Source organism: Carlito syrichta, unplaced genomic scaffold (genome assembly GCF_000164805.1).
Source record: "Carlito syrichta isolate Samal-C Ts95f unplaced genomic scaffold, Tarsius_syrichta-2.0.1 Scaffold308110, whole genome shotgun sequence".
Taxonomy (NCBI): Eukaryota; Metazoa; Chordata; class Mammalia; order Primates; family Tarsiidae; genus Carlito; species Carlito syrichta.
This window is the reverse complement of record NW_007252206.1, coordinates 222,213-247,751: the sequence shown is the minus strand read 5'-3', so window position 1 is coordinate 247,751 and position 25,539 is coordinate 222,213. Positions and strand designations below refer to the sequence as shown.

The 25,539-nt window shown below is 42.1% G+C and overlaps 1 protein-coding gene across 7 annotated transcripts in view; it reads right to left on the bottom strand.

The window, feature by feature from the left end:
- Nucleotides 1-2,838: 2,838 nt before the first annotated feature.
- The window catches only part of RHOBTB1 (Rho related BTB domain containing 1), a 147,930-nt gene continuing 125,229 nt past the window's right edge, over nucleotides 2,839-25,539 (bottom strand). For all 7 annotated transcript variants that reach the window (XM_021716009.1, XM_008064938.2, XM_021716010.1 and 4 more), the window contains 5 exons: nucleotides 19,994-20,112; nucleotides 11,972-12,122; nucleotides 8,698-8,786; nucleotides 5,945-6,050; nucleotides 2,839-5,079 (listed from right to left, as the gene is read on the bottom strand). In XM_021716009.1, the coding sequence (XP_021571684.1) occupies nucleotides 4,910-5,079; nucleotides 5,945-6,050; nucleotides 8,698-8,786; nucleotides 11,972-12,122; nucleotides 19,994-20,112 (635 nt within the window). In that variant the 3' untranslated portion in view covers nucleotides 2,839-4,909. The remainder of the gene's footprint in view (nucleotides 5,080-5,944; nucleotides 6,051-8,697; nucleotides 8,787-11,971; nucleotides 12,123-19,993; nucleotides 20,113-25,539) is intronic.

Below are 25,539 nucleotides of genomic sequence, written 5' to 3'. Positions count from 1 at the left end.
GGATAGTCCTTTTATCAGATTGAGAAGGAATTTTAAAATTGCCCAAATTTTGATTGGCATCCAAGCAGAAAGAAATGAATCAAGTTCTTTCCTCATTGATTGCCTGCACTATCTAATCATTCTTGTCTCTGGGGTTGAGAACATATTCAGACTCAAAATAACTGAAATACTCCTTCTATGAGGCCACATTTAGATAGCACCCATTTCATCTATGTTCTTCTGGAAATCCATGTCACCAAGCTGTTCTATGGAAACAGTGAGTGGCAGGAGTGAGTTGCTGGCAAGTTGCTTCATGCTGCTACTGTTGTTTATAACACTTTGATGTCTGTGGATGTGCAACTGCATGATTGATCAGTTTCCACCCGTGAGTTATCTGTTCATAAATCATTTCCATGTTTTGTAGACTATAGCAAGTAAACATCTAACTGATGAGCACACGTACATCAACCAAATAAACAACCATGCATCTAAATGGTTTAAGTAAAAATATTTAATTTAGAGGCATTGCCAGCATGGGGAGGATTTTCGAATGCAGGCAAAGGGTATAGCATTGTTTCTACAAAAGCGTTGCTTTTAGAGCAGTGGAGCAGTCCCAACCTTTTTGGCGTCAGGGACCGGTTTCAAAGAAGACAATTTTTCCATGGAGGGAGAGGGAGGAGGTGGTGGTGGGGGGTGTGGCATTAGCTTCTCATAAGGAGCACACATCCTAGATCCCTGGCATGTGCAGTTAACAATAGGGTCTGTGTTCCTATGAGAATCTAATGCCTCTGCTGATCTGACAGAAGATGGAGCTCTGCTTGCCTGCCACTCACCTCCTGCTGGGCGGCCAAGTTCCTGACAGGTCACAGACCAGTAGTGGTCCGTGGCCGTGGGGGTTGGGGACCCATGTGTTGGACGTCACCAGTATTGCCACACCAGTGTATTCACCTTTAAGTCTAAACCTTTCATGTTGCATCTATCACTGGCTTCCTAACTGAAAATTCAAGAGAGCAAAGTCTTCATCAGAGAGTAAATCAAGTCGTGAGATATGCGGTAATCTCAATCTCATAAATTAGTGCTTTGAAAGAAAGAAGACATCAGTGGATCTGAGTACTTAATTCAACTCTGGCTTTGTACAACAGCTCTTTCCTTTTTGTTATGCTGCTTTTTTATTATGTACACATGCATACGCATGCAACACAAATGCACTCTCCTTGGCTAACTTTTACCTCAACTTTTTGTGCAATACTAATATTCTTCTGGAAGAGAGAAATTATTGCTACTTGTCTATTAGCATTCAATTAGGAGGTGTATATATGTGTGTGTGTGTGTGTGTGTGTGTGTGTGTGTACACATGCACCAATTAAAAAAACACCCACTTCATAGAAAAGACTGGCAAATCTTTGGCTTGCAGATAAGCATTCATTTCAGAAATGCTGCACTCATGAAAGTTTCCAAACTCAGGATTCATTTTGCTTTTCTTCCTGGTAAAATTCACTCTAAAATCTCAGAAACATTGGACTTTTCCTTTTGAGTGTCCATGAGGAAAATATTTAAGTTCATTCTAGATCAGTAAGATCTGTGTCTCTCAAAACACGAATATAGTGGTGTTGAAATCCCCCATGATTTGCCAGGCATTACCCTAGGAGAAACTTGGATCAAGACTTTTTCAGCTGCTAAGACTCCAATGATACATTTTTTTTTTTTTTGTCACCCAGGCTGGAGTGCAGTGGCAAGATCACGGCTCACTCTCAACCTCCTGGGCTCAGGTGATCCTTCCGCCTCAGCCTCCCAAGTAGTTGGGACTATAGGTGTGCACCATCATGCCTGTGTGTAAAGACAAAGACTCATTATGTTGCCTAGGGTGGTCTCGAACTTCTAGGTTCAAGCAATTCTCCCGCCCATGTTTCCTTTTTTTTTGAGTTGGAGTCTTACTCTGTCGCCCAGACTGGAGTGCAGTGGCTGCTCCCAGCCACTGCAACCTTGACCTGCTGGGCTCCGGTGATCCTTCCACCTCAGCCTTCCAAGTAGCTGAAACTACAGGCGCACACTCCCACGCCCGGCTAATTTTTTGATTTATTGTAGAGATGAGGTCTCACCAAGTTGCCCAGGCGGGTCTCGAACCTGCGGGCTCAGGCAATCCACTCACCTCAGCTTCCCAAAGCGCGGGATTACAGGCTGAGCCACCGAGCCCGGCTCATGTTTCCTTTTATATAAATGGTATGCCTTTTATGTGAATGGTGCCATGACTGGGACCACCCAACTTTAAAAGGTATGAGAAGGAGCTGGAAATCTCATTGTCTTCTTTCTGTAGCTATTTCTTACAGTGGTCAACTTTTTCCCATGGAGTTATTCAGGTTAACTCGCTGCTCAGAAAAGTCCCCTTATGAAATCTCATTGGCGAGCCTTCTTCCTTCTGAATTTGGGTAAACGTTATACTACTTAGAAGTCCAGAAAGTGTTTACAGATTTTCCCAAAGACGTTCTCAAATCTGCTTCTGAAGGAAAGTCTTCCTTATGAGCCTGTCAACTCAGACCTTTCACTTAATCACCAGCAGAATTGTCCAAAGCCAGATTATAATAAGTCCATTAGAAGAGAGATGTCATTTTCTACTCTCCCCCAAGGCTGCATCATGTCTAGTGACATACTGTATTTTAGCCAAGAGCAAAGAGTCAGACACCTTATTTACTTTATGGCATTGGAATCTCTGCTAACAATACTAAAAACAAAGATAAGTCAGGCAAACTGCTTTGTTCCTGGAGCACACACAAGCCCCAGTGACCCAGCACCTTGAAAGTTCTGATGGTTTTCAATTACACACATGGTATGATGGCAATCATTAAAGCAAAACCAGAGACATTTTATAGCTAAACAATTTTATTGGCTTTTTGTGAAATAAAAAACACACAACAAATCACCATGGTTAAAGGCCATAATCAGCATCAACCAAATGAACCAGCCACTTGGTTATAGTAGCTGATAACAACACTAGTGAATATTTATTGCTTATATCCCAAGTTCATTTATGTGTCCATCACATTTTGGCAAGATCACAATCAAATGGGAGCTTTGGTTGTAAAAATTCAACTATGACTACTCATTCAAAACTCAACCTCTATCTACCATGTTACGACGGGATACACGCCAAGTCTTCCTGAGCCTTGACATTTATCCTCTCATTCTGTCTCCTTTCTTCTCCATTAATGACTTACAACCCTACTGAAAAAATTAAGGTGGATGCGTGTATAACTGTTCCTACTCTACCACCTCCTCTTTTGTCATGAGATGGTGATGGATTTCTGGGCCTCTCCAAGCTTTTGTATCTAGTGTATTTCCACTGCCAGTGATAAATACCCCTCTGCAATCTAGACAAATTTTCAGATGCATATGGCAGTCAGCACTGGGGTTTGGACTCAACTGCCTCTTTTCTGTCTTCTAAAAGCTAGGGAAAAAAAAGTTAAAACAAAATCAACAGCCCTTAGCATCAGTGAATTGACCTCCCAACAGAATGAGCCCCAGGCCTCACCTCAGAACATCCCCAGCAGGTATGGAGCTGTGGCCTTAAAATGCTCTCTCTCTCTCTCTCTGTGTGTGTGTGTGTGTGTGTGTGTTGTAACATTTTAACTTCCAGAGAAGCAAAGATTGACTGCCTCAGGAACACTCCCCTGCTCTCACACTTTCTAATGTAACACTGAAAACTCAGAAGGACAAAGGATCAGAACTAACTCACAATAGCACCATTTCCTAGACGCTTGGAATTAGATTCCTTTCTGTGTTGGAGAACGCAGGCCCCCTGGCCTCCAGCTTGGTGCTTTCACAGGCCCCCAATGCATTTCAGCAGGAGTGGGTGGTCTGCCTTAGCCTACCTCTGCAGCAGCATGGATTTTCCCTGGAAAGGGTTAAAAAGATGGGTCTTAGAAAGTGAAGTTGGCCACAGGTGAGAGACCTGAGGAAGCCTGGTTCTGGTGGTGAGATGGGACAAACCTGCAGATGGTGGGACCGAGTCCAGAGATCTTTCCCTTGCCCATCTCAATTCAAGTCAGTGGAGAATCTGCATGCAGACGCATGGTCAGATCAAGGAATACTGAAAGACATAACCCTAACATAGCAATCTGAACACCTGTGCTCTAATGGGATCTTACTTATTCAGGTCCACCAGTGAGTTTGCCCTGGATAATGCTGGGATTTAATAAGCCCTTCTAATGATTACAAAGATTATCCTCTTGAATCTAGTCATTTTAAACAACAATATTTGAATCACTATATTTTACATGGCACACATATAACCATATAATTACTAGCACTTGTACATGGCAAATATTGTGAATACGCATTCTTGGAGTTGACTTGGTAATTATACTGATGTGATTTTAGCAGAACAAAGATTAAACACTCTCCAACTTGCACTTTGGGGGACTTCAGTCCCATCCTGTCCTTTCTTTCACAATAAACGGATAACCCTCTAGTTACGTATTAATGCTCGGTGGTCATGTGGGCAAAGAGAATCCCAGGGTGACTTCAGAGTCAACTGTGGCCTGTAAAATAAAGTAATACATAGTATTTTCATTTCAACAAAATACAAGAGACCATATAAAAATATTTTCCAATTTGGAATCAGAAACATGAAAGCTGAATTTTTTTTCTTTGTATAAAAAGAAACAAAATAACAGACTAAAGTTTATGAAGCCTCCTAACAAAAAAATAGACATATCAGTTTAAGGAATGCAGTGGGAGTCGGCTTCCCTTTTTGTCCAGGCTCATGGATGGTGAGCTTGTGCTTTGATCCTAACAAAGATAAATGCACAAAAGTGGAGGAAGGTCAGTGCCTGAAACCTGAACTATATCGTATCTCTAATAAGAAGACTAATTTTACAGTAGTGCTTTTAAAAGTGGCATATCAGATGACTGGTTGCTTTTTTCCTCTTCCTCTTCAGGCGACCGCTGGAGATGAATTCCAGAAGCACCACTTTCGTCTCGAGTGATGTTTATTTAGTGCAATATCTTCCTTCTCTCGCTCCCTTTTCACACGCTGGTAGTGGTCTTCTTCCTTCAGGTACCACACGGGGGGCCAGCGGTGCCGCTCAAAGTATTCCTGGTTGTCTGGTGAAAGAAAGATGCAGATGATACCTGCTATTCATTCATTCACTGTTTCTAGGTGCTAGGCCTTGCACTTAAGGCCTCTGAAATATCCTCATAACAACTCCACGTGGCAGGGACTGTGATTAGGGCCGTTTGCAAAAGGTGATACTGAAGTTTTTTGTTTTTTGTCTTTTTTTGAGTTGGAGTCTCACTCCGTTGCCCAGGCTGGAGTGCAGTGGCACGCTCACAGCCACCCCAGCGTCGACCTGCTGGGTTCTGGGGATCCTTCCACCTCAGCCTTCCAAGTAGCCAGAGCTACAGGTGTGCACTACCACGCCCAGCTAATTTTTTGATTTATTGTAGAGACGAGGTCTCACCATGTTGCCCAAGCTGGTCTTAAACCCGCTGGCTCAGACAATCCTCTCACCTTGGCCTCCCAAAGTGCTGGGATTATAGGCTTAAGCCACCGCACCCGGTTGATACTAAAGTTTTGAAGGGAGAAGTCTCCCTGTCTCTAGTCACACAGCTCGTCATAGAGACCCTGAATCCAGCACCACTTGATTTCAGAGTCTAAGCTTGTTCCTAAGCATGCCCGCCCCCTCAACAATGGGGAGCCTGCCTCCTCAGCACACTGCAGCTAGGCACCCTGGGCTCCAGTCCACCCAACCCCCTCAGGCATGAAGTTCTCCAAAGAGAATGCCCAGTCCACGAGGCCTTGTGCCACGTCACTTGAATATGTAGCCGCTAGCCAGTCTCAAGGAACGTCCATGAGCTGCTGCTGACCAAGTCCCTTCGCTGACCGTGACCATTCCCAGGAACATGGAAGGGAAATGCTTCAGTCAGAGGTGAGGAGAACTGGGTGAATGGGGGCCTCGCATGGTCTCACCTGCAGATTTTGACTTGATTTCCTTGCGGAACTTGGAGCAAACACTGTTGTAGTTGGTGCAGATGTGGTGTAAACACCACGCGGCCAACTGGTGGGCATTGTGAAACTGCAGAAAAGTGGTCAAAATGGGAGATGGGTCAGACTATTTTTTTAAAGTTTAAAGAAACTGGGAGCTAGGAATGAAAAGAAATTAAAGGCTTGTATAACACGTTCAGTAAAACTCTTGTTTTGACCTCCATGTTTTGACTTTGGCCATGGTTCCGATGCCAGCCAATACAGTGTTGCCCCCCCCCCCCCCTGCCACACTGTGATAGGTGGGTCAAAAATAATCACTGTATCAGATCACAAGTTTAAAGTATGCCTTGCCCTCCCACCCTCCCCTGCCACCTGGCCCTCTAGTGATAAACAGCCTTGGCCTCTGGAAGGTACCAGCCAATTGCAGACAGCAGCGATGTCATCTCTGTTTAAGGAAGCCTCGGCAACGGAATACTCCGTGTCGCATGTCAGAGCTCAGCTTGCTGGGGCCAAAGAGCTGAAAGAGGAGACTGCAGGATGCGTGACTGTCCTATACCTGCCCTTTGGTTACATAAGAAAAGCAGGCAGCATGGGCGAGGTGGGAGGGATCCGAGAACTCCATCCTTCCTTTCTGACAATATCCGGGAAGGTGGCAGCTGAGGTAGCTATGACTGGAAAAGACCTGATGCCCAAAAATCAAGAGTAAACTCCCCATTCCTTCCCCAGGTCTGGCGAGAATCCCTGCACCACTCTCTCCTTCTGTCCATTCCCTTCTCAGACATCTCTTCAGTTGTCGGTTGCTCGTGATGTTTCTTTGGTTGGGTGGTGCCCTGGGACCTACAGCATGGGTCCTCAGCAGCCCACATCTCCACTGCAAAGACCAATAGAAAGGCCAAAGACCTCAGAGACCCACTCAAGAGACTCTCTGAAAGCCACAACCCTAAACCCCAGAGCTTGTTTTAGCTGGCGCTTCCAACTTTTCTTGATGTTGGATTTCGCTCTGAAAACCAGACCAGGGCTTCTTCTACCAGCTCGAGGGAGCCAATTGTGTACATTTCTTCTCTACTCTGAGTTCAGTGACTTCATGTGGTTCGAATCGGCAGGGGTGTTTACACTACAGAACTTGGAAAATGCAACAGATCAGGGTCCCATCTCCTCTTCCCGCCCAAGCTGGCTGTTAAATACTTACCAGCACATCACTGGGCAAGGGTCTAATGAATGAGCTAAGATATGGGAGGCTCTGTCCTAAACTCTTCCCTGCCAAGGCTTGTCAGGGCTTAGCAATAATCTTATTATTTCTTTGCAGTGTGTGTGTGGGGGGGAGTAGGAGGAGGAGACAGGGAGGAAGCACAGTGCAAACAAATAGACACAGCTGCAAATCATTACCTCAAGTGAACGGGCCCTATATAAAATTCTGGGTCATTGCATTTTTCTCTAGGAGGAATAGTTACTGGAGAAGGTACAAGTCATAAACTGTAGCCCAGGACTATCTCAAAAGACCTCAAGTTCCACGTTTGGACAACCAGTTTTCTGGGAGCTTGCTGATTCTACTGCAACCGATGTCCATTCTCAGTTTCACTGTAACCCCCCAAGTGGATTTGAACAGTTTGTGATTGTATCTGTCTTTCTCACTGGGCTATGAGTGCCTCGAGGGCATGTAGATGTCCTCTGCTTAGGGTGGTGCCTGGTACTCAGGGAGAAAATAACAAATACTTGTTGAATGCTAAGTCAGAATGGCTAAGAGGCTATAAAGTTCTGTTCCACCTTTTCCCCTTTTGAACCTGAGCCATCTCCCTTGACCAAAGTGGGAAGGGTCCCAGCAACACCTGCATTAAGCCACATCCTCTTCCTGACACCACCCCCTCTTAACTTGATTGAGAGATAATTGATTTAAGCTGCCTGACCTAAGGCTTAGTAAGCCACTGCCCTAACCCAGAGAGGGAACAAAGGAAGCAAAACCCAACAGGCTGAAGCAAAGATGTAATTTATTCTTAGTTCCCTCAAAATGTAAACTCATTGTTAATCAGTCTATGCCAGGGACTAGATCATTCTGCAGATGTGCCTTGCATTCTAAGAGGACATCTACTCTTCAGTGCTCTCTCTGGAACATTCTCTCCCACTTGATTCTCAAAATAATCTGTAAGGTTGGTAGGGTGTGAATTTCCATCCCCATTTCTTATGGATGAGGAAAGTGAGGCAGAGTTTAGCTTTGTGTTCTGAGGAAGCTATTCTGTGATAAAGCTGAAACTGGATCATGGACCTTCTCTGGAACAAGAGTGAGAGTGTGTACTGGGATTATGCTATTACAACCTCAACATTAATAACTACGAACTTTAGACAACTCCTGGAGAGCTGCAGTGAGATGCTCATTAACAAGGGACATTACAGGGCTTCATGGGATTCTAGAAACTGTTCTTGGCCAAATACATGTCTAAGAATTCCAAGGAGGAGAGACAAAACCTCCCCCTCTCATGCCCCAAGTGGCTGTCCCACATGTGATGCTGGTGCCTTAGGGGACAATGGGACTGGGGGTGGGGTTCTTGTTGTTTTTTCAAACGAAGCCCAGCAGGCTGAATGGTGCATGAAATGTAAAACTCTCAGATCTTAGTGTACACAGGGGGCCTCTGTGACTCAGTGGTGACATCTTTATTTAGACAGATGCAACAGTGGAATGTTTCATCAGCATTAAATGAACTGGTTGAACACACTTAAAAGGTGAAAAGCAAATTGTTACAAACCTGGGCCAATTCCAAATAAGAGAGCACTTCCCCGTCGATGCCCATGCCACTCATCGCGGCCTTGGTCAACTCTTGTACGGTGTGTTGCTCTGAGGAAGAAAGAGGGGGTGGAAGAAGATTAAGCCATGCCCTGCAAGTCAGATATCTTGACTGGAGAGGCTGGCCTGGGATCACCTAGGAAGAGAGGATCTATGGGACACAACTCTGGGCAGCCATCCAAACAGAATCCAGGGTCTGTTCTGATTGTGGCTTCGTGGGACGGGGAGCTCTGGTCTCCAGCCATTGCACTGACATCCCTGGGGACTCATTTGTGCTTCCAAAATAGCCAGAATCCTCCAGACCTGCACTGTCCTGAGCAGGATGGTAAGAATGGTAACCACTGGCTACATGAGACTATTATTTAAACTTAAATGAATAAAATAAAAGTTGAGCTCCTTGGTAACACTAGCTACGTTAAGCGCTCGACAGCCACATTTGGCCACTGTACTGGAAAATGCAGATATAGACAGTTTCCATCACTGCAGAAAGTACTACTGGACAATGGGGCTCTGGACAGTCTAGCACCTTCCGTAAATCCTCTAGACTCTAGATATGTTCCTGTTTGACAGTTTTCCCACTCATAATGCTGCAATTCTCAATAACCTCTTACCGTGGAGAGACTGACGAACAGAGGAATAAGTCTATCTGGGGAATTAAAAATATGACTGCATTCATCTGTCTCAACAGTCATAGATGAGTGATGTATCGTTCAACTTCTTGGATTCTAAAGACCGGGGACACCTTCAGCCAGAAGTAACAAAAATCCAGTTGGGAGAGACATTTCTGCTTGGGAGCTTGAGTCTAAGGCTTCCAAGCTGAATTTATTATTATTATTTTTCTGAGTTGGGTTATCACTCTATTGCCCAGGTTAGAGTGCAGTGGCATGATTAGGATGACTGCAGCTCACAGCAGCCTTGACTTCCTGGGCTCAGGGGATCCTTCCACCTCAGCATCCCAAGTAGCTGAGACTACAGGCATGTGCCACCATGCCTGACTAATTATATATATATGTATATATTTGGGGGGGTAGAGGTGAGGTTTTGCTAGGTTGCTAGGTTGCCCAAGCTGGTCTCTAACTCTTGGGCTCAAGCAGTCGGCCTGCCATGGCCTCCCAAAGAACTGGGATTACAGACATGAGCCACCAGGCCTGGCCCCAAACTGAATTTAAATTGTGGCCCGAGGCTGGGCTAACTGTCTCTTGCCTCCGTCTGGGCTGTCACCCACTTCTGGAACTGACATGTGGAATACAGTCTTGGCTCAGTCATTCCTAGTTCTTTGCTGGTGATGTCATCTCTAGCAGTGCATCTGTTCTCTAATCCAGTCCACTGGCCAGATCATGCTGACTGTCTGCTCTGGCTCCACATGCCTGGGAGCCAGCATACTTGAATCTGGTCAATATGGACTTGAATGGGTGTTTTGGTACAACCTTCCTCAGCAGGACTGACAAACACAGAACAACTTAAAACTGAATTTCCCAGGAGTCATCTGAACTTTTACATTTTAAGTAATTGCAACATTTTTTAACATTCGTTTAACACAGGCTTGTGAAGCACTGTCATCCCGGAAACTGATTTTGAAATGCATTGTTCTAAACACTCTACACTAGACAGTACACACCAAATACTATAAGTGATTTAAAAAATTATATTGGGAAACTGTATATTAATTAATCATGACAGTAATAACAGTATTTAATAACACAACTGAACATAGACGTCTACAGTGCACATAAGAACCTTTATTTGGGTCAGTTAAAAAAATACTTTTATGGAGAAATCACTCCCATATTTTCATTGCCAAACTTAATATTTAAGCAAAAATGGCACTCTCCTGAAATTGATCACAAACCTTGTTTGACAGATTTGGCTCCAAATTACTTTTGATAATTAAAAAAAAATCAAATTTATCCTCAAGGACAAATATTGTAAAGCCTGTGGGTAGTTAAATGGTTTTCAACTTACACTTCTGACAAAAGTAACTGCTCACTGCAGACTCCTAGAGTTAATATTTAAAAAGTAGTGCACCTATGTGAATCTATGACTTCGGGTATATTGGTTAAAAACAGTTTTTAAAAATCAAATAGAAATGCTTCAATTTCTCTTTCTATCCAAGGGGAAGAAGGTAGGGTGAAGAGAGGTCTTTGATCTCTAGGTGGCTGTATGCAGTAGAAACCTGAAGAAATTCATCTTTTTTTTTTTCTAAAGACACTGCCAGGAAGTCAAGAACAGATAGGGCTGGTTGGTTTGTTCACATGTTCATATTCATTCATTTAATTATTCAGGAAATATTTATTGAGAACTTAATATGCTCAGGCACTTTTCTATGTGCAGGAGAAAAGCCAGTGAACAAAACAGGTACTCTCTGTCTCTGCTTTCATGGTTAATAGGAGCCAACTAAACACCCAGATTGCACATTAACACCTCTGGTGAATGAATGAAGCTGAGGGTTTAAATTTGAGAAAAGGTATTTAAGTGCATATATCCGATTTAGATCCACTTCAGTTTCCCAACCGAACAAATCCGGCAATGATACATGAGATTTTGTGCTGCTAAGCCAAGTCTCCCTTTTTTCTCTTTATCCCAAAATGAACTCGACAATGTCAGAACATTTTCTAAAATAGCTTTAAGAAAACCACTTATATAATATGCTTACTATGTGCCAGACACTGTTCTAAGGACTTTATATATTTTAACTCATTTAATCTTCATAACAACTATATGGTAGAATAATATCATCCCCATTTTAAAGAGACAGGAAGCTGAGGGACAGAGTTAAGTTTAAGGAAAGGGCAAAGTCACCGGGTCAGCAAACAGTGGAGCCAGGATTTGAACTTAGGCAATCTGGTTCTCACCACTGCCTCTTTTTTAAAGAGCGTGTCTGTGCACACATTCTGGAGATAATGTTGGCAGAGCAGTTTTATTGCAAACTCCTGGGGCTCACAAATGAGTCGCCACTCATGGAGTGTGTGCCTCGAGGGCAGAGGGCACACTTTACTCATTTTCATACCTGCATCACCTAACAAGGCCTGCCACAAAGTAGGTGCTTAAGAAATATTTGTTGAATTGAATTGGGCTGTCTGATACAATTTGATTAGTTCATATCATCCTATACAAGACAGCCCTATTTTGGGTGATACAAAATAAATTTTCATTCCTGGGAAATCTCATTTTTATTTAAATGTGATTTTGATAAATATGACAGTCAACACTGCATGGTCCCAAGTCATCAGCCTTACCTGCAAGTGCAACCAAGTGTGGCAGGCAAAATCTGTTTGCCAAGGCAATTAGTTCTAGCGGGTCCAGATCCAAGTTAGGAGACAACTGCTTGGTGTAGAGATAATCCAATACTGCTTGCATTGATGTCTTGTTTATGTTCGGGAGAAACACCTGAAATGTTATATGAAAAGATAAATTCTGTTGAAGAGAGCAGGGAGTGGGCACTTTTTAAGGTATATACTGCTTATAAATATCCCAACTGTGTGACTCGATATTGGCAAGTCTCAGACACCTGCTTTGTGGCTGTGTGTAGAAGTCATTCAGTATTTACGGCTTTAACCATAACAGTTTGATTTGTAGATGACAAAAGAGAGGAGCTGCCTGGCAAAGCCAGATTTGGAATTTTTAAATGACTATTTGGACTTATAAATTAGATGAATGGGCTGGAAATGTCTGATGACATGAGGGGCCCTCCATGCCAAGCACCTTATAATACTCTATTGTGGGGAAGGAAGTCTCCTAGCAACATGACAGGTGTTGGGGAGAGCTGGAATCATACTGTTGCTGACACACGGAGCCCAGCTCTCGAAGGTGTCAACATAGAGGATGAGAAACCATCCTAGTTGCCACAGTGACCAGCCTGGTTTTGACATCCTATCACTATATGCTAGCATGCATATACTTTTTTTTCCCCTACAACCACATAGATTCAGAACTACCAGAACATTACCAAGTACCAGTAGATCTAGATAATCCAAAAGAATCCTTGCTTGGGACTTCCTGGGAAGTGTGATTGGGTACACACTTCTCCCCTGTAGGAGTCCCCCAGTGTCCCTCCTGACTTTCTGTAGTTGTCCATATACATGCATGCTAGAGTTTGTTAGAAAGGCAGGGCCTGCCTGGGAGGTAAAGTTCTGGTTCAGTGGGCACGGATCAGTGGGGGCAGCTGCTGGATAACAGATACTCTTTAAGTCTCTAACTCACTGCACGAGACAGGCCCTGATGCAGTACAGAATGGTACTGCTTGTGTTTACTACCGGGATATGGATGATTATAGCAATTAACCCAACTGAAGTCCTCTTATGAACCAGGCACTGTGCTAACCTTTCCACGTGCATTATCTGATTTGATTCTTACATCCGTCCTAGGAAGAGGAGACATTTTTGCAACTTTACAAACAAACTGAGGTTCAGTGAAGTTGAGTCTTGTGCCCAAGGTCACAGAACTGGTAAGGAATGACCAGGATTTAAATCCAGGGAGTGTTATGCTAAAGTCTATGTTCAGAATCACAGTGCATATTGGAAACCCTAATACCAAGGAAGCAAAGGTTTGTGTTACAGAACAAAAAAGCACCATATTTTACCAATTGTTTTTAAGAAATTAGATTTCTACTTCAAAAGGAAGAACAGCTATGAACTTCTCAATTCTGTAATTTGATAAATCACTATGCAGTATAGACAAAGATATATAACTATATATTATTTAGGATGGCATCTCTATATATCTATATATTTCATATGATTGTATGGTTCTACACACACACACACACACGCAGTCGACCCTCCATATCTGTGGCTTCCCCATCTGTGGATTCAACCAGCTATGGATCAAAAATAGTTGAAAAAGTATGGTTGCCTCTGTACTGAACATGTACAGACTGTTTTTCCTTGCCATTAATTCCTAAACAATATGGAATAATAATACTTACATAGCATGTACAATGTATTAGGTCGTATAAGCAATCTAGAGATTACTTAACATATAAGGGAGGGCATGTGCAGGTTATATGCCATTCTACACAAGGAAGTTAAGCATCTGTGGATTTTGGTACCCAAGGGGGATTCTGGAACCCATCCCTCATAGATAACAAGGGACATCCGTGCGTGTGGATGTGCGTGTGTGTATCTATAATCTACAAGAGGTTCACGGCTTATGAATTCTAGCTATGTGGTTTCAGAATTGTTTAAACTCTAGCAAACTTCTTTATTATTCTCCTGTGCAGCCACCAGTCACCTCAGAGAGGGGATATCTTTTCAGATTGGTAGAGCTGTCCCTTAGTATATCATAGGGAAGGCCCAGGAGAATTCCTAGAAATATTAAGAAACTTACCCTTGCCCTTTCAGACATGGTTGAGTGAAAAGAAAAATTATGATTCTATAGATAGGCTGCATGGGTCATTACCATCAGTGACTTGACAAGAGTGATCATTTCAGTTTCTAGCACAACCTCTACAATAGATATAACTGAATGAGCAGAAACTATACTGATATTATTACTATTATTTTGAGTTGGGGTCTCCCTCTGTTGTCCAGGCTGGAGTACAGTGGCATGATGATCACGGCTCATGGCAGCAAGCTGCTGGGCTCAGGTGACCGTTCTAGCTCAGCACCTCGAGTAGCTGAGGCTATAGGCACACATCACCATGCCTGGCTAATTTTTATGGCTTTCTGTAGAGACAAAGTCTTGCTCTGTTGCCCAGGCTGGTCTCGAACTCTAGGCTCAAGCAGTCTGCCCACCCCAGTCTCCCAAAGTGCTAGGATTACTGGTGTGAGCCACCACACACGCCTCTATTTATTTTGTTATAGATATGAGGGGCACAAGTGAGGATTAACTATATAGGTAGGCTGCATGCAGGTGAAGTATGTCATCCAGCCCTATTACTGATATTATTTTAAAATAAAGAAGCTGGCCAGGCACGGTGGCTATGGGAGGCTGAGGCGAGAGGGTTGCCTGAGCCCAGGGGTTCGAGACCAGCCTGGACAACTTGGTGAGACCTCGTCTCTATAATAAATCAAAAAATTAGCTGGGCATGGTAGTGCATGCCTGTAGTTCTGGCTACTTGGAAGGCTGAGGCGGAAGGATTGCCTGAGCCCAGCAGGTTGACACTGGGGTGGTAGTGAGTGTGCCACTACCCTCCAGTCTAGGCGACGGAGTGAGACTCCAACTCAAAAATAAAATAAAATAAAAATAAAAAATAAAATAAGCAGCTGCATGTGCTAGGTCACTTGCAGTACACAGATGCTGAAATGTTATTCTTCCCTTCAACCAGCTGTATTTACACGTGAATAATTAAGTATGCAATTGAATCTAACTCTGGTTTTACTTGTACGTAAGTTTACATACTATATGTCTATATACACATGTATTTATCTTATACAGATAATGAACTTACTTATAGATACCCACACAAATTCATTTCTGTGTGTATGAACACATTGAAAATGTTCATTTCTTTAGAATCATGTTTGGATTAGTATAATTTTCTAAGAAATTGAAGGTTAATTAAGTTGTGAAAGTTGAAAATTTGAACCATTTTGATAGTGAAAGCATCCACATTTTACAAAGTGCTAAGTGCTATAAGATATTGGTAATCGTTAATCCCAGAGCTTCCTGGAACACTATTCTCATGGAGCTGGTGGTGTCTGCTGCTTCTGAAAACAATGTCTGGGGGGATGAGGCAAGAGTCTGGGGTAGGTCCAGGGATATGTCATTAAAACGCGGTATTACTTTTGATTAAACCAAACTGGCCTTCTCTGACCCTCACAGTTTCCTCCTCTGTCATACAGGAGGAATTTGAAATAGATACTATTTAAAAGTTTTTTCTTTTTCATGGAGACTCTGGGTTTTGAAGATCTTCAGATTACCTTCGCATTTTTTTGGCAAGAGTGTATTTTAAGTCATTACTTAAAGAAAAAACGTCCATTAGAAATACAAATAGCAAAATGGACATCCTAAATAAAACGAAGTAATTTTTTTTTTGAGTTGGAGTTTCACTCTGTCGCCCAGACTGGAGTGCAGTGGCCACTCCCGGCCACCGCAGCCTCGCCTGCTGGGCTCTGGCGATCCTTCCGCCTCAGCCTTCCAAGTAGCCGGAATTACAGGCATGCGCTACCATGCCCGGCTGATTTTTTGATTTATTGTAGAGATGAGGTCTCGCTGCCCAGGCGGGTCTCGAACCCGCGGGCTCAGGCAATCCACTCACCTCAGCCTCCCAAAGCGTGGGATTACAGGCTGAGCCACCGAGCCTGGCAAAAAGAAGTTATTTCTGGCAGCAAGAGATGACAGATTCCAGTGAGCAGTCGTGTCCCAATACTCCCAGTGTCCTTGAAGTGTTCTCATGTTTGTAATCAACGATGACTTGCTATTTTCTTTTTGCTGAATATGATGTTAACATTTTTTGAAGTGATGGCTCCTTTTGGCAAGTAATGTTAGGGACCCTTAGAAATAACCATTCAATGAGAATAAACTAAGAACACTTTCAGAACATGCTTTTTTTCCTCATGGTTGCCTTTTTTTAAGCGTGTCTCTGTGATTTCAACACATAATTAACTGCATAACAACAGAAATACCTTTTTATAGCACTTTAAAAATAATGTAAACAAAGTTACATAGGAAATGGAATACTCATTTTGCACCCTACCTGCTGGATATAGCTTTTTATAAAAAAAAAAAAAAAAAAAAAAAAGTGATGAAAAAGAATATAATACCGCCCTAAACAATGTCGTATTCCAGTTTAGTTGGTTTAAAATTTTAATTGTGAAGATTAGCTCAGACTATTGGACTTATAATTAGAGACAGTCTCATGGAGAATGAGAAAGTATTCTAGATCCGAAGTATTGCTTACTAAACCCGGGCATGCATTTTTAATGAACCACTTGCTGAGTACCTCTGGGGAGAGAATTATGCTTACTGCTACATTAAAAGTAATGAGAAAAAATATAAGTAAAGTACAATGTTTTTTTGAATATTAAATGACAAAGAGTTAACATAAAATCAATGGACATGGGCATATTTTATTCTTTTTGGGTTATGCACATAAATTCTATTAATGCCAAACAACAGTGGATTACATGGGGGTGAGGCGAAAGGTGACCTGGAAAGATCAAATCCCAAGTGCGAACACAGATCTAAGTTAGTCAAGGAGCATTTATCGAGCTCACTGCCTCACTGCCTCTTCCTTACACCTAGTTCCACCTTGCACTTTATTAGTTAGAAAGGGAATGGGGGGCTTTTCTAACTTAGGGCTTTCTGGAGACAAAGACTTTTAACCCCACACGGAAATAATTTAACAAGAAAACTCTAGCAGAATAATCACATTTACTGAGCATCTGTACATTCTAGGAACTAAATTCAATGCGTTACAGATGCCTTCTCTGCCTGTTGAAGAAGGTTTCCTTGTTATCCCCATTTTACAGATGGGGAAACAGGTTTAGAGAGGGTGAATCACTTGCCCAAGGTCAAGCTGAGACTATATTATAGCTTACACTGTAAATAAAGAGAAGGGACAGGAAAGGGTGGAAGTGTCAACAGCTCTAGGCACTCTTAATGTACCGGCTAAAGAAATTTTGGCCTAGTTGTTTGGTTGCTTGGCTCCATGGTTTTTGTCTTTTGAACGGGGTTGAGGCTATACAAGCCTATCAGGCTCAGCCATGGTTCTGAGTGGTGAGTGACCTGGTCTCTTCAGCAGAGTGTGCTACCCATGTGGCAGCCTCCTGGAGAGGCTATTAAACGACCATATACATTTGCATTCACATTTGCTGCCAAGTTTTTGTTTTGGTCACCTCCACTGCACATTTTAATCTGGAGACGATTACAGTCCATTCTGGGAAGGGATAAAGAGGATTAGCATTCGTGAGGTCAGCTCTGACAGTGTCCCTTTGTGCCTGGGTTCCTGACCTCGATCAACTTCCCCCTGCTCGGTTAATAGCCGGCCCTCTGCTGTACTATCAGCAGGCATTTCAGTGAGCTGGACAGATAAGGGGGACAAGCCTCGGAGCTCTTTATCTCTGGAGATTACTAAAGTTGGTAAAATGCCAACTGGATGAGGTTTTATGAATCGGTGGCTATCCTGAATTCTTCTTGGCAGTAGGAGGGAAAGAATACTAACAATAATGCTAACTGCATCAAAATAAAGCTGGTGGCAGCCACCCTTTAGTCAACGCATATGAGGAGTTTTGCAAGCATTGACTCTTACTCCCCACAACCACACTGCAGTTATTATTGTGTTTTCTAGATGGAGAGACTGGAGTTCAGAAAGGTTAAGTCACTTGCCCAAGGACACACAACTTGTAAGTAGAGGAACTGTGATTTGAGCCCCTCAGTTGTATAGACTCCATTATGCTGCAGTTGTCTCAGTAACAACGTTCCAAAATACCTTTTACTGCACTTTGATGAGTTCCAGGTGAGAACCTCCTGGTTGAGAAAGGCTGTTAGACAACCGAAGCGGTCACTGGGAGAATTCAAATGTCTTTTCCCCAAACAGCAGACAACCCTTTGCTGGGGGTTGGTTTAGGAGCAGCTGCAGTTTGTTCTGGAAGCAGGAGGGTGGCCCAGTGACCTTCTCAGTCCCAGTCATGGCAGGCTTGTGATTCTAGGATTCTGTTTCCCTACTTGAGGATGCAAATCAGACTCCTGGGTCACAATGGGAGTGCTCAGATTTCTTGTGTGAGTGCCCCCTTTGAAAAGTTAACTATTGTTTCTGTATTTCTTTTAAAAGTTTGAAGAGGTGCTGAGATAAGCAAAACAAGCCTCTTTAGGACAATAAACATGATGGGTGTCTCCCTGTGTTTTTTTAAAAAAAGATTTAAAAATACTTGCAAAACTCGACAAATAGGCTTACTCACTCCTAGACTAAAGTTAGAAGTGCTTGTATGGAATTTTTTTTTCTTTTCTAACAGAGTTTGTAAAAGATAGGCCATACTTCCGTGTTCTTTGCAGCACTATTCACAGTAGCCAAGGTATGGAATCAGACTAAGTGTCCCTCAGTGGATGGATGGATAAAAAAATGTGGTACCTATATACAATGGAATACTATCAACCTTAAAAAAAGAAGAAAATTCTGTCACTTGAGACAATATGGATGATCTGAAAGGATATAATATCAAGTGAAAAAATTCAGGCACAGAGATACAAATACTGCATAATTTCACTTCTACATGGAATCTAAAAATGTTGAACTCATAAAACTAGAGAGTAGAATGGTGGTTTCCAGAAGCTGGGGTGGAAGAACGGATGGGGAAAGGGAAGCTGTTCATCAGTGGGTACAAAGTTATAGTTAGACAAGAGAAATAAGTTCCAGTGTTCTATTGTACAGTATGGTGACGGTAGTTAATAGTAATGTATCGTATATTTCAAAATAGCTAAAAGAGAGGGATCTTAAATATTCTCATCACAGAGAAATGATAAACACTTAATGTGATGGACAGGTTAATTAGTTTGATTTGATTATTTCATGATGTACACATGTATCAAACCACACTGTACCACAAAAATATATACACTTATTGTCAGTTAAAAATACAGTAAAATGAAATAAAATAAAATAAAATAAAAAAGATAAAGACATAGGCTCTCTGAGATACTTTTGGAAGTAGAGCAAGTGGCTGACAAGTGACCTAGTGGCTTCCCCTGGGCCTGAGCATTTTGAGAGGTGCATTCAGAGGAGTAACCATTTTCTCCATTACCATTTTCCTAAAGTTAACAAACCCCATATTCCCTCACCATGGTCAGAGAAGTCAGGGAAGCAGAGCCTTAGAGAGTGTTGTAGTTCATGGTGACCTCAGGGACAATCTAGCATACCCCTCATTCTGTAAATGAGAAGACTGAAGCACAATGGTATAACTTTCTCAGGTCCCTTGTCTGGTTAGGGAGAGCACTGAGCCCAGGACTTCAGTCACTGAAGAGCTCTTTTCACTTTTCTGAACACTGGAAGACAAGCTCTACCCAATTCTTGCTCTTGATTTTGATGGTACCTTGCCTGGGACACTTGTTAAAAAGTATAACTGACCATGTCTTCATGGCTAAAGAGAGCTGTGAGGATGAAAGGACAGACTGCATGAAAAGCACCCAGACATTCACACACAACTGACCAGTAAGCAACAGCTCCTCATAACTATAGAATTAAGAAAAGGTGACCTAATCCTCAAGCACTGCTGAGGAACAGTCAAGAACTGAAGTAATCTGGCTAACTGAACACTTTATATAAACACACATGCACAAGAACATCCATAAAGATACCAGAAGGCTTTGCAGAAGGCACATACCTCACTGTTGGTGCTTTCCACGAATGACCCTCCAAACATGGCAGCCATCCACTCACAGCTACAGATCAGCAGCGGCTTGTGGGCACTGATGGCTCCATCATCCAATTTAAATGTCACATCTGCCAAAGGATTGAGGAAACACAACCGTGAGCCAGTTTCTCTGAGAGCTTCAACCAAGCTCCACCTGCATCCATTAACCTGTGTCTCTCTTACTCGCTTTTCCATGTGTTCACTTAATGATTTTATGTCAATCCTAACCTCTGGCACATCCAACTCCCTCATTAGGGAGCAAGCATTTAAAATCACATGTGAGGAAAATGATGGCAGTGGAGCCAGTCGGACTGTATGAGTCTCTGTGTGAATGAGTGAGCGTATGGACGAATTTACAAGCTTGATGTCTGTTAGTAAGTGGGCATGCGAGTGGGGACTCAGAAGCAAATGGCCAGGGCTCTCCTGGTGAAGTAGCTGGTGCCAGCAGCTGCTCTGATTGGACCCCAGCACCTCCCAGGATGCAGGAGCTGAGCAACATTTTCTAAAATCCACAAAACTTTTCCTGGGAGAAGCTGCTGGGAGTAACAGCCATTGCCAGACTGCCCGACCACCACAGCACCAGGCCGGACACTGGCAGCAAGGGCTGCAGAGGGAGTCAGCAGCTAGGGAGCCAGAGGCAGAGTCACACTGGAGAAGACAAAACAAGCACCTCACCACCATCTTGAAAATGGAAGAAAAGTGCTCGGCTTGTTCACCATGGAACAACAGACCCACTCTTTGTGACTAGAGGGTTAACTGCTCAGGGGTTGATTGTGAACCAGAGGGAATATCCTGAAAACACAAACTTCAAAGGGACAGGATGAGTGCAAAGTTTCAAGGGCCCCACCCCCTACCCTGAGCCAGTGTGAGACAGGGTGCAACCAGAAAAAGACAAGGAAGACCCCCCACCAAGAGATCAGTGGTGAGTTGACCCAACCTCCTCCTCCTCAGCAATCCTCTGATCATCAGATCCACATGGCTGGGGCACAACTGAAAGGGATGAACCCAGGTAGAGCCTGGACAGCAGCTGTGCTAGGAAAATTTTATTCTAGGATAAGCCTGACTGGGGCACCCACTGCCAGCACCTGGGGAGGACACAGTCCTGCACCTCTCTACCAGAGGGGATCACCCTGACCTTAGGAGACCTTAGGAGACCAGGAGGGAAGACTGATGGCCCACCTACCCCCAATGCTCTCTCCTCCCTTGGGTCGCATGTTGGGGGGATTGTGAATGAGCCTGCAGTCCGGAGATGGCAGACAGGCTTACCTGTGAGCAGCTGAGAGGAAAAATCACAGAATCTGCCAAAAGAGGGTGGTTAGTGCCCAGAAATGCTTTTGTGTTCTTCTTCTGTTTTGGTTTAGTGTGTGTGTGAATATGTGTATGAGGGTTAGATTTGCATCACTCCCTTATTTGTTCTTCTTTTTAAAAAATTGATTCTTCTTTTGTTTTGGTAGTGTGTGAATGTGTATGAGGGTCTGATTTGCATTCCTCCCTTCCCCCCTATTTTTCCTCTTTTGCTTTTTGTAGTGTGTGTGTGTGTGTGTGTGTTTTGGTTTTCCTGGTATTCTTTGTGTAGTGTTTATTGTGTTTTCTGTTGGTTTTGTTTTTTGGTTTCTTGCTGTCTTTTTTTGTTTTTGTGTGGTTTATTTTATGTCACTTTTGTTCATTCTACTTTTCTCTGTTCTCTTCATTACTGTTACTTTATCTTGGACTCAGGAGCTATACACATGTACCCATTGCATTGCTATATAGAGTTGTGGTGGGGAGTGGGTCTCAGGAGGTCAGTCAGTGAACACTTTAACTTGCAAGTAGTTTCTGAATCCTAGTTCCCCATCCTTTACCTTATTTGACTCTCAAAACTACAAGAAACAGCAAAGCTTCCCACCCCTAGCCCTGTTTCAAAACAGAAAAAATTCAGAGGCCCTGATCAGGGTTGAGCAAACAAGAGAAGTAAAAGTCCCACTCACTAACACTGAAACTAAAGAGAAAAGAAAGAGATCTGTCACAAATGAGGAAAAATCAACAGAAAAACACAGGTGTACCAAAGAGGCAACAATCTGAAAAATCAGAGCCCAAACAATGGAAATCACTATTGATTGATCCCAGAAGACACCAAGGAGTAAGGAATGGATGAACAGAGTGAATAAGGCTCAAGAAAGACAAGATGCAACAGTGAAAGAACTGGTAACAGATTTTGGGCATAAAAAATTTTATCCAGGAAATAAATAAATAAGATGGCAAGCATGGAAACCAGAAGAAACTCAGAGTTTGAAGAACAAAACACGGAATTAACCCATCTGTTAAAAAACATAGAAATAAAATTCAGAAAGAAAGAACGAAGTCTGCAAGATATGTGTGACTATATCAAGATGCTGAACTTATGCCTGATCAGTATCCCAGAATAAGAAAGGGAAACAGAGAACACCTTGAAACAAGTATTCCAGGAGGTCATCCAAGAAAACTTTCCCCATCTCATCAGAGATGCAACCATCCAAATACAAGAGATTCAGAGAACCCCACAGACATCAAATGAGAAGAGCAACCCCTAGTCACACAGTAATTCACCTACACAAAGTAGATATCAAAGAAAAAATCCTAAAGACAGTGAGAGAGAAAGGTCAGACTACCCACTGGAGAAGACCAATCAGAATAGCAGCAGACTTAGCAGCAGAAACACTACAAACTAGAAGGGACTGGAGTCTAATTTTCAAAGTCTTCAAAAATAACAATTTCAACTGAGAATTTCCTACCCAACCAAGCTCAACTTCATCAGCAATGGAGAATTAAAATCCTGCCCAGACACTGAATCCCTAAAAGAATATGCTGCTTCCAGACCAGCTCAACAGGAGACACTCAAGAAGGTATTAAGCACAGAAGAAAAAAGAAAGAAAGAAAGAAAGAAAGAAAGAAAGAAAGAAAGAAAGAAAGAAAAAAGAAGAAAGAACAAAAGAATAACCATGCACTTACCAAGAATGCAGGAAACCACAGAATCAACACAACACACCTCATGACTGCAAAATTGAAAACACATTAAAAACAAAATTGAAAACACACATAGATCAACCCAAAAGTTAAAAGAAAACAAAACAGTCTTATAAGAGCCTCATGACAGGGATGAACTCTCACATTTCAATAATCAGTCTGAATGTCAATGGATTAAATGCACCACTGAAAAGACACAGAATGGCAAATTGGATGAAAAAAAATATGACCCAACAATATGCTGCCTCCAGGAAACACAACTCACTACAAAGAACACCTACAGATTCAAACTTAAAAGATGGAAAACAAACTTTCAGGCAAATGGAAAACAAAAAAAAGCAGGAGTCATCATTTTAATATCAGATAAAACTACCTTCAAGCTATCAAAAATTTAAAAAAAGGAACTAAAGGACATTACATAATGACAAAGATTTCAATCCAACCTAAATATATATGCACCCAACACGGGAGCACCTGGATTTATAAAGCAACTACTAAGTAAACTAAAAAAGGATATTGACTCTAACACTATCATAACTGGGAACTTAAAACCCTACTAAAATCAGTAAAGAGATCTGGAACCTTAACTTGATGCTTGACCAAATGGACTTAACAGATACCTACAGAACACTCCAGCCAACAACCATGGAATATACATTCTACTAATCACCACATGGAGCATACTCCAAGATCAACCACAGCCTACACCATAAATCAAGCATAAACAAATTACATGAGATTAAAATACTACCATGCATCTTCTCGGACAACAGTGGAATAAAAATAAATATTACCACCAACAAAATCCCCCCCAAACACACAAAGACATGGACACTAAACAGCACAATGCTGAACTACTCCTAGGTCAACATAGAAATCAAAACAGAAATTAAAAGATTCTCTGAAACAAATGAAAATAAAGACACATCTTACTAAAACCTCTGGAATGCCATTAAAACAATACTAAGAGGGGAATTTATATCTTTACAGATACATATCAACAAAATAGAAAGATCATAAGTCAAATAATCTAACAAATCACCTAAAGGAGCTGGAAAGGCAAGATCACTAAAACCCTAACATCAGTTAAGAATCCAGATCACCAAAGTAAAAGCCCAAATATGAGACATAGAAGTCATAGAAGACAAAATATATTATTAAAAAAATGAAACAAAAAGCTGGTTCTTTGAAAGGATAAACAAGATTGATGAATCCCTAGCCAGATTCACCAAGAAAAAGAGACAAAAAACCCAAATAAACTCTATCAGAAACACATAAGGTCAAGTCACAACTGACCCTGAAGAAATACAACAGGCTATCAGAGATTACTACGCACAGCTGTATGGAAACAAATTTTAAAACCTAAACAAAATGGAGGACTTTCTGACATCACACAACCTCCCAAGGTTGAAACAAGAAATAGAGACCCTAAATAGACCAATAACAACGCAGGAAATTGATTCCATCATAAGAAAACTATCTACAAAAAAAAAAAAAAAGAAAAAAAAAAAAGCCCTGAACCAGATGGCTTTCCAGAAGAATTCTACAAAACATACAAGGAGGAGTTGATACCAATTCTACTGAAAGTATTCCAGGCAATTGAGGAAGACAGAATTCTCCCCAAATCACTCTATGAAGCTAATATCACACTAATACCCAAACTGCGCAAAGATCTAACAAAAAGGACTACAGACCAATATCCCTGATGAACATAGATGTAAAAATTCTCAACAAGAATCTGGCAAGTTGGATCTAACAACATATCTCAAAAGTTATACCATGACCAAGTAGGCTTCATCCCCAGGATGCAGGGATGGTTTCAAATCCACAAGACCATACAAATAATTAAATACATTGACAGATGTAAAAACAAGAAGCACAAGATTCTATAATTAGATGCAAAAAAGGCTTTTGACAAAATCCAGAATCCATTCTTGTAAAACCCCTTGAACACCTAGGTATAGAGAGAACATACCTCAAAATAGTAAAAGTCACCTATAATAAACCCACAGCCAACATATTACTAAATGGACAGAAATTGAAAATATTTCCTCTAAAAACTGAAACAATACAAGGCTGCCCACTCTCACCCTTTCTGTCCGACAAAATGTTAGAAGACCTAGCTAGAGCAATCAGAGAAGAGAAGGAGATCAGGTACCCAAGTAGTAAAAGAGTAAGTGAAGCTTCCCTCTTTGCAAATGATATGATCCTATACCTGGAAAACCCAATGGAATCAGCCAAAAACCTCCCTGCACTGATAAAGGACTTTGGTAAAGTCTCAGGGTATAAAATCAACATGCAAAAGAAAAGTCACATTTTTATACACCAACAACAAACAGGCAGAGAACCAAATAAAAAGTACAATTTCATTCATAACACACACACACACACACACACACACACACACACACACACACACACACACTCACACACACACAAATGAAATACATTGGCATCTTCCCAACCAGAGAAGTGAAAGGCCTTCACTATGAAAACTACAAAACAATGATCAAAGAAGACACAAACAAGTGGAA